We start from the raw sequence: 16,252 nt of genomic DNA on the forward strand, positions 1-16,252 counted from the left end.
ACTGGTCATGCTGCATGTTCTGCCACTTATGTTATCGTGGTCATGCTGATCATACTAGTCATGCTGGTCAGCATGCTTGGTCGTGTTAATCATACTGGTAAACCACCTTTACAAAAATCTGATTTCATGTGGTTTCTGGCTGTCCAGAATATCAAAATAGATCTGGATAGAATCTATTAATAGCAAAAAAAATGTTTTCAGGCTGGCAGTGAGGAAATAGCCTTTGTTCTGTTAAAAGTGATTCTCTATATCTCGTTTGTTGAGGTCCCATTTGTTTATTTTATAGTCTATCTAATGACATTGACGTGTAACTCATGGAGAAAGGTGAAGGCTTTTCCCACTATTCCACTTAGACTAAGTTGAGAAAAGGAAAAAGAAAAAGAGAAAAACACACTCTGAAACATTTGTACACTCAATCAGAACAAATTCGTCTCACGACTAGGCCCCTCGGGTATCTTTGGGTGCTGAAGTAGAAAATAATTTATGGCAGGCAGCTAGTGTCAGAGTCTGTTCAGCCAGCTGCGAAGATAATAGGTTATAATTATGTAGATTTAAGGATGATCATCAGTACTTCAATTAAAGTGAATTAGTCTGCTGATGGAAGACCACTGGGACAGTATGTGGGCACTGATAAGAGGTACAGACCCTCATGATAACTATGTAACACCACATGTATTATGACGGAAAATGTTTGTATCATTTAAAGCAAAACCCATGATCTTCAACAATAAAATCTCACAAAATATGTACCGTACATCTACGTACAATTAAAGTACAACATTTGCACAATGACGCGTATACAGCTCTCTAAACAAAATAAGAGACCACTTCAGTTTCTGAATCTCTGATTTTCTCTATTTATAGGTATATGTTTGAGCAAAATGAACATTGTTGTTTTATTCTATAAACTACAACAACATTTCTCCCAAATTCCCAATAAAAATAGTAATTTAGAGCATTTATTTGCAGAAAATGGGAAATGGCTGAAATAACAAAAAAGATGCAGAACTTTCAGACCTCAAATAATGCAAAGAAAACAAGTTCATATTCATAAAGTTTTAAGAGTTCAGAAATCAATATTTAGTGGAATATCCCTGGTTTTTAATCACAGTTTTCATGCATCTTGGCATGTTCTCCTCCACCAGTCTTACACACTGCTTTTGGATAACTTTATACCACTCCTGGTAGTCAAACAGGATTCTAATAATGACCTGTTAACAAACATAACTTCAGCGTGACTCTTCCTCTAACTTCTTCCTCTGTCTCTTTCTGCTTCTGTAGTTTGTAGGTTCTGTGGTGGGAGATTTGTTTGCCTGCGGGCTGAACGTCCTCAGGAGCTATTGGAAGACTCGGAGCAGAGCTCATAAAAAATCTATTACTTTAATTTGGGTCAGGTTGTAAACCTCATGTTCAGCATTTTACTTCAAAGTTCAGATAAAACTTAAAAGACACTGCATAGAATTTAAACAAGGTTTATTTAACAGACTGCTCTGGGGCTGAAATCTGATTGGCTGAGCCACATTCAAAGCCATGATATACTATTAATAAAAAAGTACTTTGTTGAGATCTTAGAGCAACAAATGTTTTCTTTGAACCAAAATATTTTTTAGGGATGTCCATGCATTTTAAGAAAAGAATGCAAAACCATATGCTGCACACATTACAAATGCATATCTCTGGAAGAAGAGGGTCTAAGTACTGGAGCTGCCTGCCTGAGTTGTCTAATTCAGCAAATAAAACATTTTCTTTTTAAAGAAAACAAAACAAGCACTGGATGTTCATATACACAGATTTCGTCCCTAAAATCTGTATATTTGGGTAAGAAAAGTGCTTCTGTTTATTTACAGTAAGCTAAGATTTCCAGATTTCCACTGGGTGCAGCAGCATTAGCATTAGCAGCTAACTGCTAGTGCTAGCTGCGATTAGTGGCTAATGCTGCCCAAAAGCGCTACACTGAGGAACACTGAGGCAATATAAGCTAGTGGTACATCCTGTGCAGCTTGTTTAAGCACAGTAAATGCACAGGCAACAGTTCAATAATGCTCACCACTAAACAGCGAAAGAGATAGCACTTTTCTCTGTTAGCGGCTAACGCTGCTCCAGCAGTGCTAGTCATGGTTAGCAGCCGGCTATTAGCCAATAATCCTTACCTCTGAACGGTGAAAGAGAAAAATGCAGATTTTATTTATATGGAGCTAAATTAATGGCAAAACTATGTAAATAAAGACAACATATTCTGTAAATACTAAACTGTTTGCAAACAAACAACAAACACAACATATTTTACAAATATAAAACAGGACTATCTAACACACAGTGGTGATGGTTTTGCTGCAAATAGTAATTGTTTTCTAATAAATTGTTGCTAACACACAAATATAAGACATTTTACAAATTAATACATTTTACAAAAACAATTAAATACAACATGATTTTGAAACATTTTGGGGGGCTGGAGCAGGCATCGGGTAGAAGGCAGGATACACCCTGGACAGGCCGCCAATCCATCGCAGGGCAGACAGACACAGACAGACAAACAGACACATTCACTCACACCTAAGGGGCAATTTTCAATCAAGTTCCAATTAGCCTGAACGTGCCGTCTTTGGACTGTGGGAGGAAACTGGAGGAACCCGGAGGAAACCCACGCAGACACAGGGAGAACGTGCAAACTCCGCACAGAAAGACCCGGGTCGCCCCAGCCGGGAATCGAACCCAGGCTGTCTTGCTGTGAGGCGGAAGTGCTACCCACTCACCACTGTGCCGCCTGCACTACATTGTTATGAAGACTAATAATAAAATCTGTTGTATTGTGAAAATTGGTGTGATAAGAGATAAAAACATTTAGTATGAAATATTTGTGTATTTGATGTAATTTTGTCATCCTGCACATTATGAGTGCACCGAAGCACTAACTGTGAGCACTCTTCCTGCACCATATAAGGCCTTTTATTTCTGTCCTTCAGTCACGGCTTCCTCCCCATTTCATCAAAGCGCACACACACACAAACACACACACACACACACACACACACACACACACACAATCTGAATGCTGGGTCTCCATGGTAACCCATGGAGGGGTATTGTGTCAGAGATCTCTCAGGAGATGCTGAGAAAACAAAAAAAATCATGCAGTGTTTGTGTTTGTGTGTGTGTGTGTGTGTGTGTGTGAGAGAGAGAGAGAGAGAGAGAGAGAAAGAGAGAGAGAGAGAGAGAGAGAGAGAGAGAGAGAGAGAGAGACTATCCTTAGGGTCCACATAGAGAATGTTCTGCAATGCAGTCTGAAACAGGAGATTGATATACTTTACTGGGTTAACTGGAAGAAGAATGGGCACACACCCACACCAGTGTTTTTCTCACTAACAGAGCTTCTGAATGTGGGATGTGCTGTTCTGTAATCAGTTAAGCTGCAGAAACAGGAGAAGAAATGGAGTTTCAAGAAAGAATCTTCACTGCACGACTCTGGGCAAGAGAAGGAGAAAAACTCCACAACCACTGCAACAAATATTCCTCTAAAATTACAGTAAAGTGACAGCACTGTACTGTATTTGTACAGGGAATCACAAATTTATTACAGTATTTTTCAGTAGAAAGTAGGGGTGGGTATCGCCCCTGATTTCCCAGTTTGATTCCAACTCACAAAGACCTGATTCGATTCAAAATAAATTAATTTAGGGAAATTTCAGTTACAATAAAAACGTTATTTTGAAAATAAAATGTAACTATACAAGGAACATTGAATCGTCCATTATTAAAATTTTATATTATGAAGACTTAACACAACAGTTATTTTTTTTATTTTAATTCCATTTAATGTAGTATCATGACAGTCTGGAATGGCTACTTTACTCAAATGTTTAGATGTGGATAAAACATAACAGGGTTCTAGAACATAAATGAAGCTTTGGAATCCATCGTTTTCAACAACACTGTATGAACATATATACTGACATTTTAGTTACATAAAACAAAAACATAACATGCTTCATACATTTCTTCTCTTTATTTGCAATTAAGTGTGAAATTTACCCAGACCCACTAGTTTAGAGTTGATACTATAATTAGCATATTGACAGTAAAAAGACAACAAGCAAAATTAATAATATTAAGAGGGAAAACTTTATTAAATTTAAAGGAAAAAGAAGCCGGTCTGAGCGGAGTTCAGCTCCCCCATTATAAGAGCCTCTTCCGTGGCCCGATGATCGCGTTCATCCCTGGGGACAAATCTCAATCAATTAGTTCCTCTTCGTGGAAAACACAATCATAATTCCACTGTTTACACATTAAATAACTCATTTGCACGTTAACCTACGGTTATTTAAATGACATTTGATTACACACACAGAAAAAAACTGACAGCATATGTAACGAATGAATAATTGCATGTAAAATTAACGGTATGCTACTGTTGTAAGACAGTGGTTCTTGAAAATTTCGGAACCCATTAGAATTGTCTATATTTCAAGCTCAAGTTTAAAAAAGTTGGGAAGGGGCAACAAAAAATGCTGAAAAAGTATGAGATGAAACAGCTGGAGAAGCCATTTATAACTTACGTACATGACTTGGGACAAAATTAGCATTATTCTTCATTGCAAATCACTGCATGAGCTCAGGTACACATCATACTCACCATAAATCATTGTCTGTGAACACATTTTTCATGCTGTAATCCAAAAATGCAAGTTAAAGCTTTATCATGCAATAAAAAAGACATCTCAACACCTTCCTGAAACACTCCAGATTGCAGTGCTATTTGAGATGCAGCAACACATGCCCCACAAATGGTACTTTCACCACCATGTTTTATGCTGGAATGCATAGTTTTTCTTTCTTTATATACTGTTCAATAGTTCTCATTTAAACCAAATTGACCTACAGTATTTATGTTTCATCAGTTCACAAAACAGATTTCTGGCTTGTCCATGTGAACTTTTAGCTTTTGCTGGTAAAGCTGTTTATTGGGGTTGGGTTGGACAGTGTGCCTCTTATAACTTTTCAAGGTGACCTTAAAATGAAAATATTAATTTTTGAACTTGTAAAACTTTATGAATATGAACTTGTTTTCTTTGCATTATTTGAGGTCTGAAAGCTCGGCATCTTTTTTGTTATTTCAGCCATTTCTCATTTTCTGTAAATAAATGCTCTAAATGACAATATTTTTATAGGGAATGAGGGAGAAATTTTGTCTGTAGTTTATAGAATAAAACAGCAATGTTCATTTTACTCAAACATATACCTATAAACATAAAAACATAAAAAAAACTATAAATAGCAAAATCGGATAAACTGATTCAGAAGTGGTCTCTTAATTTTTTTTCAGAGCAGTATCTGACTGAGACATATATATATATGTTTTTTTTTTGTCAACGAGTTGATTATGATTATAAAATCGAATAATTATTTACTGTATGTCACACACACACACACACATCAAAGACGTGAAATGTACCCACAATTCTAAATAAACTCCACTAAAAAATATCACAAATCCGTGGTCTATATCTAGCTGTTCTGCTTCACAGAGTCTGTCTAAAGCAGTTAATCAGCACATGGCGGTGAATGAAGCTCTTGCTGTGGAAAACTCTCCACATTCTTCTCCACTGAGAAAAGTCTTCACACCAGATAGTGGCTGTTTCAGTAAATTATTCAGTCATACCCTCCAGTCCTGCTAGAACTGATAATGCACCGACGTCAATGCAAAGCCTGGGCCTTTATACTCCTTCCTTCTCAAATCCCTCACTAGACCCAACACTGCTGCTCTTCAGAGGTCCTACTCAAAACTTATCAAAGTTAAGATTCACTGAATCCATAGAGACATTTCAGAATGTTTAAGATGGGTTATATTGGTTTATTTCATGCTGATGTATTAGTTTCAAATGAATAATTCTTTATCATTTTTTCAGGTTAGGATTGTAGTTAGACTACAGCTTGCTGTTATAATGGGTCATTCAAGTCATCATTAATTTTATTTCATAAAATAACTTTTGTTCACAAAACAATCAAGTATTGTGAGAAGAATTTTGCTCAAATTGTAGTTATTTTTTTGAAGTGACACTTACAGAAAAAATACTATAGTATCACAAGAGTGAATATGCACCAGCACATGTATGGTGTCAACGTCAACGACAAAAGTCAAGGACGCAAAAATCCTAGGTGAAAAAAATTAACCAGCGTGTTTTAACATTTTGCGTGTGTAAATGAACTTCTCGTGAGCACAAATGTGAAAAAAAGGGAATCGTGTGCGCTAAACAGCTTCATTTTTCTCCTCTCGGGTGCTTTTTGGCGCTTGAGTTTTGAAAGGGGTGGTTTTGACACTTTGGGGGCGGGGCCGGGGTCACCTCCCTCAGCGAACGATTTGTGAAGGCTTGGGGCGTGCATGCAGTCATGTCATTCCAAAATCCTTAAAAGTCTTCCTGAGTAGGATGGTCTGATGTATCCTCCGTTTAAAGGATTTTAAGCGGCTTTTTTCGTCTACTACGGTATTCGGACAGGCGGCAAGATGGTATGGAACGCCCTTTGGGTCTTTACGTCTACATTGACGTCCGTGTTAACACGTCCAATTTGAACGTCTTAAGACGGCAAGTCTTACCGTGTTAACACGTTACTTTTGGACGTCTTAAGACGTTTAGATGATAGTACTTCCATACTATTGGTTGCCTCAAATGTACCCACCCCTTGTTGATGTAGGGTTTGCGTTGTGGTCACGTGGGCTCTACGCTGTGGTCACATGTGCTTTATGTTGTGGTCACATGGGCTCTACGTTGTGGTCACATGGGCTCTACGTAGGCTGTTTCTGAGGATACGTATGCATCACATGTCTTATACGCAGCTGTGAAGTTGTAATCGCAATGGTCCATGTGTGCCGGGTGGGTTTATCTGTGAGAGTAATTTGGGGCAAGGTCAGGGTGGGTCTTTGGAGGGGCTTTTTTGCAGTGTTTGGATTCCCCCCCTCAGATGTGAGTGCAGTGGTAGCACCCAATTTTAAAGTTACGTGTTAACGCGGCACATTTTGCCGTCTTAAGACGTTTGGACGTCTTAAGACGTCCAAAAGTAACGTGTTAACACGGTAAGATTTGCCGTCTTAAGACGTTCAAATTGGACGTGTTAACACGGACGTCAATGTAGACGTAAAGACCCAAAGGGCGTTCCATAAGATGGCGTCACAAAGTCAGTTTCCCGGTCACGGAGGAGAGGAGGAGGATTCGTAGGAAAAAGGAGACACTTTTGGGGTTTCTGGACGCAGCCAGGCATGTGGAGGCCACACGCACTACATTTAGCTTGTCTTAAGGAATTTCTACTGAAGTTGGATCAGTCTGTCATTTGATTTTCCACTTTGATTTTGAGTATGATTGATCATTTTATGTTATTTTGTTCTCAACGCAATGCACGGAATATTTTATTTACTGAGATCTAAAATGTTATTTTAGTTTTCCCTTTATTTTTGAGGAGTGTATTTTCCATAATGAAGGGTTGTTGATTGTAGTAACTGTAGCTAGGGGGCAGTATAGAGTGTTCAGACTGATATTACACCCAGAGAAGAGCAGCGCAGTCTACACATGCTCCTGACTGTCTGAGGCTAATCTGTTAGCTAGTTTAGCTAATTCACCCTTTAGAGGACAGTTTGTTAAACGGGTATGATTTCTCTGCGTCCGGGTTATGAGCGGTTGTGTTAATGTATCAGTTTAAAGGCGTTTATTTATCAGGAAACGGATTTATCTGAGGCTGAGCACAGAAATGACTTTACTCCTTTAAATCTCTTCTCCTCCTGACAGAGATTAATATCGTGTTTTAGCGCTTTACGGGGTTGAATAAAGCGGAGTAATGCTACGGTGTGTGTTACTGAGGGCTGTGAGCTGTGCTCATGGTGCTGTCAGGGTCTCAGCTCACTCAGTGTGTTCTCACAAGCCACCGGTTCAGAATCAGGAACAGCAGCAGCAGCAGAGGAGCTGTTACTCCACAACATTCACAAACCCCCATCACAGCCCAAACCCAGGACAATCCAAACAGCAGGACGAGGAAAAGCAGCAGTTTGGAGATTATTCCTCTGATTTCTTCTCCAGAACCACTTTCAGAAAGTCCAGTCCAGAGCAGCAGGAGCTGAAGTATCAGGAAGATGGATCTACAGGAGAGCAGAAGATCAGAAAGTTCAGGTCTAAGACAGGCAGGAGGAACACACCCTACTGGTACTTTCTGCAGTGTAAGAAGCTCATCAAGGAGGACAAGGTTAGTAGGGAAGATAACTCAGATGGTGAGGGCTTAACCCTTTCAGACCTGAGTTATATTCCAGTGAGGGAAAAATATAAAAAATGCTGTTTTCTGCTTGTAATGCACATAAAAGAAGAATCTAACACTCTGATATAAAGTTGGTGGATTATAAATAGGTCCTTTCACATAATTTCTACATATCTTTTGACTTGTCCATCCTAAAACATCAACTTTATCCTTCTTCAACCGTTCTTTAGTAAACGCAACTTGTGTGCTTAGGGTCGTTGTCTTGATGCATGACCCACACTCTCTTGAGTTCAGCTCTTCAGCTCACGGGCAGCTGTTTTGACATTCTTCTATAAAATTTGCTAGTACTGAACCCCCCTCAACACACACCTACAGGGACTGAACTGAACTGAACTTAACCAACTAAAAAAAACAACTGACTCCTGATTCCTGAAAGCCAAATTTCTAACGGTAATTTAGAAATCATTGTTCCAATCCCAGCTCAAATGAGGCAATACAGGGCCAAACGATGATGCAAACAACACTCTTCCACAGAGGATGGATAAGGTTTTTATGCTGGAATGTAGTGTTTTCCTTTTCCCCTCCAAACAAAATAATTCCATCCACAAAATACTGTTCCAATAGTCTTGGTCTATATAATAGTCTAGCCCTGGTTGTCTAGCTTGATCATGTTGGTTATATCTCTCTGTTTCTCTCTCTCTTTAGCTGGCTGAAGCGCTGGCGTTGTTTGAGGGTGATATGCTGAAAGGTGAACGCCTGACGCCTGAAGAGTTTAATTACACTGTACTAATTGGAGGATGTGGAAGAGTTGGCTATGTCAAAAAAGCCTTTCAACTTTACAACAATGTAAGTATTAATATATCAACAATCAAGAAAAACACCACAGGATTCAAAATACCTAGCAACAAGTTAAAGCATTAAGAAAGAACTGCATCAACCATAGAGAAACACCTTAACACTCCTGTTACCCTCAGATTTACTAACACCCTTCATTTTTAGCCCAGCAAATTAAACTTCCAAAACAATGATAAGGGCCTAAGCAGAAGAAAGATTTTTTGAAAATTGCATTATACAATTGCATTTTATTGTGACCTGAATATTTTCCAAAACAAATGTGTACAATATTGATATTCCTTATTTCCTAAACAGCTAAAACAACCTGGGGTCAAATTGACTAGTCACTGTAAATAAACATGCATACATTTATTTTTCTTTACTTGATTCTCCTTGTTTAATTATGAAAAATCAGAAGTTATGAAGAGAAAAAAAAAGTTTCTTTCAGATACCTTAAACACTGACTGGGGTCAAACTGACCACAAAGATCATAAAAGGGTTAAAAATATCATAGGCTGCTGAGTATGTTAGCATCACAGCTAACCCGCTTCATCCCTTCCGGGCTAGCTGCTGAGTCTGTTAACATCGCAGCTAACCCTGTGCCAACCACCATTAGTTTGTGTCTACCTCTGACCCTTTCTTCAAGCAGGAAGGTATCAAAAGCTTTTTTTTCCTCTCTCCATCACTCGCTTTCACCTGTATCCATTGTTTTAAAGTAAAAGTCCTCTGCAGGGTTTATATTGTGATATTATGGCACTTCATAAAATTCTGAATCCAGAATTTTAGTTTTGTAATATTTTTTTTATTTGAAAACTAAGATAACATTACATTTAAGTTTAATTTCTACAGTGGTGAAAAAAAAAATACAATTAATTAATACCCATAATTAATGTAAAAATGTGAGGAGTAACTGTTTAAGACCGCCTGTTGTTTTGTAATGTTAGGTGAATAAAGGTGCATCAAATTTGGCATACAGTTCTAAGAGATATACAGTATTTACAGCATGTTACTGAGTGCTATTCATTACAAGGTGTTTTTAAGTCATTGATTTTCTCAGCTTAAATTTGGTTAAATTGTACAGTCTAAAATACTTTTGTAGCAAAAAGTGATTGCGATTTATTTTGAATAATGTAGCACAGAGTGTGTAATTTTTTTTTCTAGTTTTAACAATTTTTTTTTGTTTAGATGCTTTAATATCACTCTCACTGTGTGGTTCACCTATCCATTCCTTTTGAACCTTTTATTATAATCAACAATTCGTACATTTATTATATGGTGAATTCAATAAAAAAGCAGGCATTAAGTGATATTAGCTAATTTTTTTGGTTAAATGTTCTGCTCAGATGAAAAAGCGAGGCCTAGATCCATCTGACGCCACCTACACTGGCTTGTTCAACGCGTGTGCGCAGTCTCCTTGGAAGCAGTCTGGTCTGGAGCAGGCTCTGAAGCTGCGTCAGGAGCTGCGTCAGAAGAACATTCCACTCAGTACAATTACCCATCATGCCCTGCTCAAGACCATGGCCCTCTGCGGAGACCTGAAGGCTTGCTTTCAAGTGCTGCGGGTACTGTCAGAGAAAGATTTACATATTCCTCCATTGGCTGATTAGAAAACATAACTGTATTATAATATTTTGTTGCTGTGATTTTGTAGGATATGCTTCAGAGCAGACAGGCCGTCACATCGGAGACCTTTCAGTATCTGCTGATGAGCTGCGTGGAGGACAAACAGCAGGGTTTCAGATTAGCACTACAGGTCTGCTTGAACATGCAAACACAAATGTAGACGAAAACATTTGTTTTAATATTAAAATATTTGTTTGCCAGTAAGTGTAATGTCATTGAAAAGTTACTTTATTTCAGTAATTCAGTTCAAAATTGTAAAACTCATTATATAGATGTTTTACACACAGAGTGATCTATTTTAAGTGTTTATTTATTTTATTGTTGATAATTTATGGATTACAGCCAATAAAAACCCAAAAATCAGTGTCTCAGAAAATTTGAATATTATGTAAGACCAATTGGTACTATTGTCAGTGTGGGCAGTGTGTCAAATCCTGCTGGAAAATAAAATCTGCATTTCCATAAAAGATGACAACAGAGGGAAGCATGAAGTGCTGAAAGATAATCTGTAAAAAACCCTGCAGTGACTTTAGACTTGATAAAACCCAGTGGATCAACACCAGCAGATGACATGTCTCTCCAAACCATCACTGATTGGTGGAAACTTCACACTAGACCTCAAGCAGTTTGGACTGTGTGTCTCTCCACTCTTCCTCCAGACTCTGCTCCCTTAATTTACAAATGAAAAGTAAAATTTACTGATGGTCAGTGAAGAGCCATGTTATCTGGCGTTGGTGACAGTCCAGCTCCACTGTTTGTTTGCAGTATTAGCTTAGCATCTTTTGTTTTGTTTGAAACTAAATAAGCACACACTAAATACCACACATATGTTAGTTGATTGATCACTCCTGTTCTTTTGATTATTTTTCACCTATTCCTTTAAAAAGTCAGTCAATGTCTAACTTATACTGGTTTATTCTGCAGGTGTGGCACCAGATGTTAAGAGCTGGCATAAATCCTGATCAGCAGAATTATAACATTCTCCTGCGGGCTGCAAGGGACTGTGGGATAGGTGACCCTGCCTTGGCTTCTTCGTTGCTCCTGCAAGTGCCTGAGGAGGCCGATCCTAAGGTCTCGACTCGGAGAAGAGGGAAAAGATTTAGGTTCAGAGAGACGGAATATTCTCAGCCTTTAGACATTGACGTCTTTGAGAAACACCTGTTGGCTGTGCCAGTCGATTTGAACACACTGGATATGCACTCAGATATCCAGTCACATTCCAAAGATGGCACTTTTGCCCTCTCTGAGGCAGAGACTCTAAATAGGGACGACAGTAATTCTCTAGAGGACGGTCACTTAAAAACACAAATCTCAAATTCTACTCAGCTCATGCCTCTGTCCTCCAGTTTTGATCTTGTGTCTGATCCACCATCAACCTCCCAGAGTTCTTGCCTTCCAAACCTGCTGGACCCCAGCACCTGTCACTCAAATGTAGTCACCTTGGGAACGGTCAGCACTGCATCTGATAGGCTGGCACTGATGGGCAATCAGGAGGGCTTTTTGAAACAAATGGCAAAAGATGGACTGAGCCCCAACATAAAAACTATCACTCTGCTGGCGGACATTGTGGAGCTCAGCAGCCAGTCAGTTCAGAGCCTGATCTCAGTGGCCGCTGAGAGCAGGATAAAGCTGGACGTGGCTTTCTTTAATACATTAATCAGGAACGCTGCTAAATCAGGGGACCTGAATGGAGCAAAGGTAAATTGAAGGTCACTTTATCTGCGTTTTAAATTGGTTTGTGTCAAGATGTATAAATCTGTAGCTAGGAATACATCATTGGTAATAATGTTCAATAATGCCTACTATTTTTATTTCCTGCCAGGCTGTAAAGGCCCTTATGCTTAATAGGAAGATGCATGCCAATGCCCAGACGTTTTGTTGCATTGCATTGGCCTGCAACAAGCAGAAAGATGGACTACAGCTTCTCTCAGACATGCAGGTTTGATTGTCGTTCTGATTATCATAGACTGTTGCAACATAATTAATCATATGTCTATACACTGACTTGTTAAAAGTAATAGGACAGGAACTAGTATTTAGGGCTACAAAAACGAATTGATTCAGTTAGTTGGCTTTACGTTATTATATGAATGTTACAAACTGACATGATTCACAACCTAAAGAGTTTGCAGAAGAATACTCAGATGGAAACTCCTTATTGATTGGAGAGCTCAACGGTGAATGGTAAGAATGGTTGCAGCTAATAGAAAGTGCTATAGTAACTCGGAGAACTACACTGTACAGTTATTAATAGCAGAAAAGCATCTTGAGATACACAACAGGATGCGGATTATTCAGGGTTCCCGCGGGTTCTTAAAAAGTCTTAAAATGTCTTTAATTAATATCTGGGTAATTAAGGTCTGGAATTGTTTTAAATTAACTGTAAATTTGCTGTAGGTATGAAAATTTTAGATGGTGCTTTTAAATCTGATGGAAAATTACAGTGGCCTATCATAAACAACTAATCAGGGAAGACAACTAAGATTAACAAACAAGCTTTACCTAGCTAAAGCGAGCTAGCTAACGTTACCAGGAGTAGGACTAATGTTAGCGGAAAGCCAGCTAACATTAGCAGCAAGTAAGCTAACACACTAACATTAGCAGCAAGCTAACTAAAGTTAGCAGCATGCTAGCTAACATACTAACTTTAGCTAGCTTAAACAAGGATAGAACTAAGGTTAGCAGAGAGCTGGCTAACATTAACAATGAGTTAGCTAACATACTAATGTTTGCAGAAAGTTAGAGGGGAGAGAACTAAAATAATTATGAGTACATTTTAGGTCTTAAATTAGATTTATCTTAAAAAAAGTCTTAAAAATAATTAAATTTGACTTTTAAAATGGTGCAAGAACCGTGTGATGGGCTGTAGATCACATTAAGTTTCACTTCTGTCAGCCAAGAATAGAAAGCTGAAACTGTAGTGACACACAAACACTGGTTAACAGAAGACTGAAGAGTCAGTACTAAAAGAATGAATCTGTTAACAGTCCAAGCTGGTGGAGGTGTGTAGTAATGTGAGGAATGATTACTGGCATGCTTTGGGCTGTTAATGCAGATCAATATTGATATCAAATGCAACAACAAATTTGAGCATCATTGCTGACCATGTGCATCCCTTCATGTCCACAGTTTACCTTCTTCTTATGTCTACTTCCAGGGGGATGATAGTAGAATAGTAGTGAGTTCTGTGAGATCTGTAGCAACTGTGTGATGCAGTCTTGTCGACATGGACTAGATACTTCAAGAAATGCTTACAACATCTTGTGGAAACCATGCCACAGAGAACTAGGTCTAGGCCCTAGACATTCGTTGGATAGTGTTTCTAATAAAGCGCTTAATTAGTGTTCATGTTCATACATGATTGTGATTGTGATGGTTGTTTGTCCTGATTGTTTTCAGGCGAGTGGCATTGAGCCCAATGCTCACGTGTTTAGCGCTCTGATAAGACAAGCATCCAAACGTTTGGACTACGCCTACCTGCACGAACTGCTGCGGCAAATGCACCAACTACAGGTTCCGCCCAATGAGGTGATCATCCGGCAGCTCGAGTACGCTGCACAGTATCCCCCAAGCTTTGATAAGGTCAGTCATCTTTACAGTTCTCACACACATTTATACTCTGTTATAATGATCCAGTCACAGATTCCATCATTTATAAATCCTTTATATTTGAATACATTCATTTTGAACTAGTTTGGACCCAAAATCTTTTAATTTTTACAAAAATCAACAGTGTGCCTTATGAATGAATTCTACCAGTCCTGTTTAAAGGGTACACCAACCCATTGATTTTCAGGGGTACAGTTCTGTTCTTGCTCTATCCATATTCTGTTGGCTTTTAAAGAGATACAGACAGTAGCCTTCATCCTTATCTGTCTCTTTATTTGGGCCATTTCACCAAATGGTTACCAACTAATTCCACACACCAACTTATTCCACACACTATTTCCAATTATGTTATAATCAGCAGATAATAAATTTTTCAAAATGTTGTATTTCTTTTCTTTTTGTGTCTCAAGTTAAAGTCCAAGAACCCGTACCTGGAAAAGATAGACGGTTTCCGAGGTTTCTACAAGGAGTGGCTAAATTTCATGCCAGGCCAGGAGACCCCTCACCCATGGGACAAATACCGCCTCCCCAAATTTGAGGCTGAAGAACCTGGACTCACCTCAGAAAACGAGCCATCTGAAACCAGTCAGAATACTAGTCTGACCAGTCACTAAATCTGTGAATAAGATCATTATAGACCTGAAAGATTGCATTGGGTTAGGGTTAGGACTGTTTTGCTGAATGGCAATGTGTAAATGTTTCAAGTAAGACTGGCTTCTTTTTAAATGTATTAAAGATTTGTGTTAAATCTGGATGTGTTGCTTTTTACTGCAGATTAAATGCAGATTGATTTAACTGGAGGTCTGAATTTTCCTCTAGATTACTGTTTATATTAAGTCAACATTATACACACAAAAAAAAAACAAAATTAAAAACGCAACACTTTTGGTTCGGCTCATATTTCTCATGAGCTGAACTCAAAGATCTAAGACTTTTCCTATGTACAAAAAAGGCCATTTTCTCTCCTATTTTGTTCACAATTGGGTCTAAATCTGTTAGTGAACACTTCTCCTTTGCTGAGATAAACCATCCACCAGTCACAGGTGTGGCATATCAAGATGCAGATTAGACACAGTGATTATTACACAGGTGTTTCATGGGCTGGCCACAGTAAAAGGCCACTCTAAAATGTGCAAGTTTTGAGGGAGTGTTAATAGTGTGTACATTTTTGTTCAGTGTATTTTGATGGAACGTGAAAATATACAGGTAATTAAATAACCAATTAAATTAAACATGCTTAATATGACCAGAGGCATGGAATTAAAAAAATGTCTATTTTGATTTTACATTGACATTATTGTTCAGTACCAGTTAAAAGTTTGGACACACCTTAAATTAAGTGTTTTTTTTATTATTAAAAAAAAAAAATCTTGTAGATTTATACTAAGGTAATCCAAACTATTTTTATTCATAGTTTAAAATAGTTCTAAACACAGCATCAAAAGTCACAATACTTGAAGGTTTTAAGTAAGCTCGCAGTAGCAGTAATGCAGCGCCTCTACTGCCTAAAACCCCTTTAGTGTAGAAAAATAAATTATAAATTAAAATCTCTTCTATTATTTCCGAATTTAAAGGAGAATTCAGAAAATGTAATTAATTATTAATAGAAATTAGAGTTTTAGCCGTTAGGCTCCCTCTAGTGGTCTGCAGTAATATATACTACTGCATCTCCAAAAAATGTAGTTTAAAATGTGAAACTCATATATAGATGTATTACACACAGATTGATCTATTTTAGGAGTTTTTTTTTTCTTTTATTGCTAATGATTGTGGCTTACAGCCAATAAAAACTCAAAAATCAGTGGTTCAGAAAATTAAAATATTATAATAGACCAATTGGTACTTTTGGCAGTGTGGACAGTGTGCCAAATATTACTGGAAAATGAAATCCTCATCTCCATAAAAGTTGTCAGCAGAGGGAAGCATGACATGTCATGCTTCTGGTGGGACA

General features: G+C 38.1%; 1 protein-coding gene across 1 annotated transcript; it reads left to right on the forward strand.

The window, feature by feature from the left end:
* The first annotated feature begins 7,366 nt into the window (after window positions 1–7,366).
* Window positions 7,367–15,053, forward strand: ptcd1 (pentatricopeptide repeat domain 1). Its single transcript, XM_007260272.4, has 8 exons — window positions 7,367–8,226; window positions 8,941–9,081; window positions 10,413–10,631; window positions 10,721–10,822; window positions 11,617–12,390; window positions 12,515–12,631; window positions 14,092–14,274; window positions 14,712–15,053. Exons 1-8 carry the CDS (start codon window positions 7,825–7,827, stop codon window positions 14,913–14,915), a joined length of 2,142 nt encoding a protein of 713 aa, XP_007260334.3. The 5' UTR covers window positions 7,367–7,824; the 3' UTR covers window positions 14,916–15,053.
* The last annotated feature ends 1,199 nt before the right edge of the window (window positions 15,054–16,252 follow it).

This window comes from Astyanax mexicanus, chromosome 21 (genome assembly GCF_023375975.1).
Source record: "Astyanax mexicanus isolate ESR-SI-001 chromosome 21, AstMex3_surface, whole genome shotgun sequence".
NCBI lineage: Eukaryota > Metazoa > Chordata > Actinopteri > Characiformes > Acestrorhamphidae > Astyanax > Astyanax mexicanus.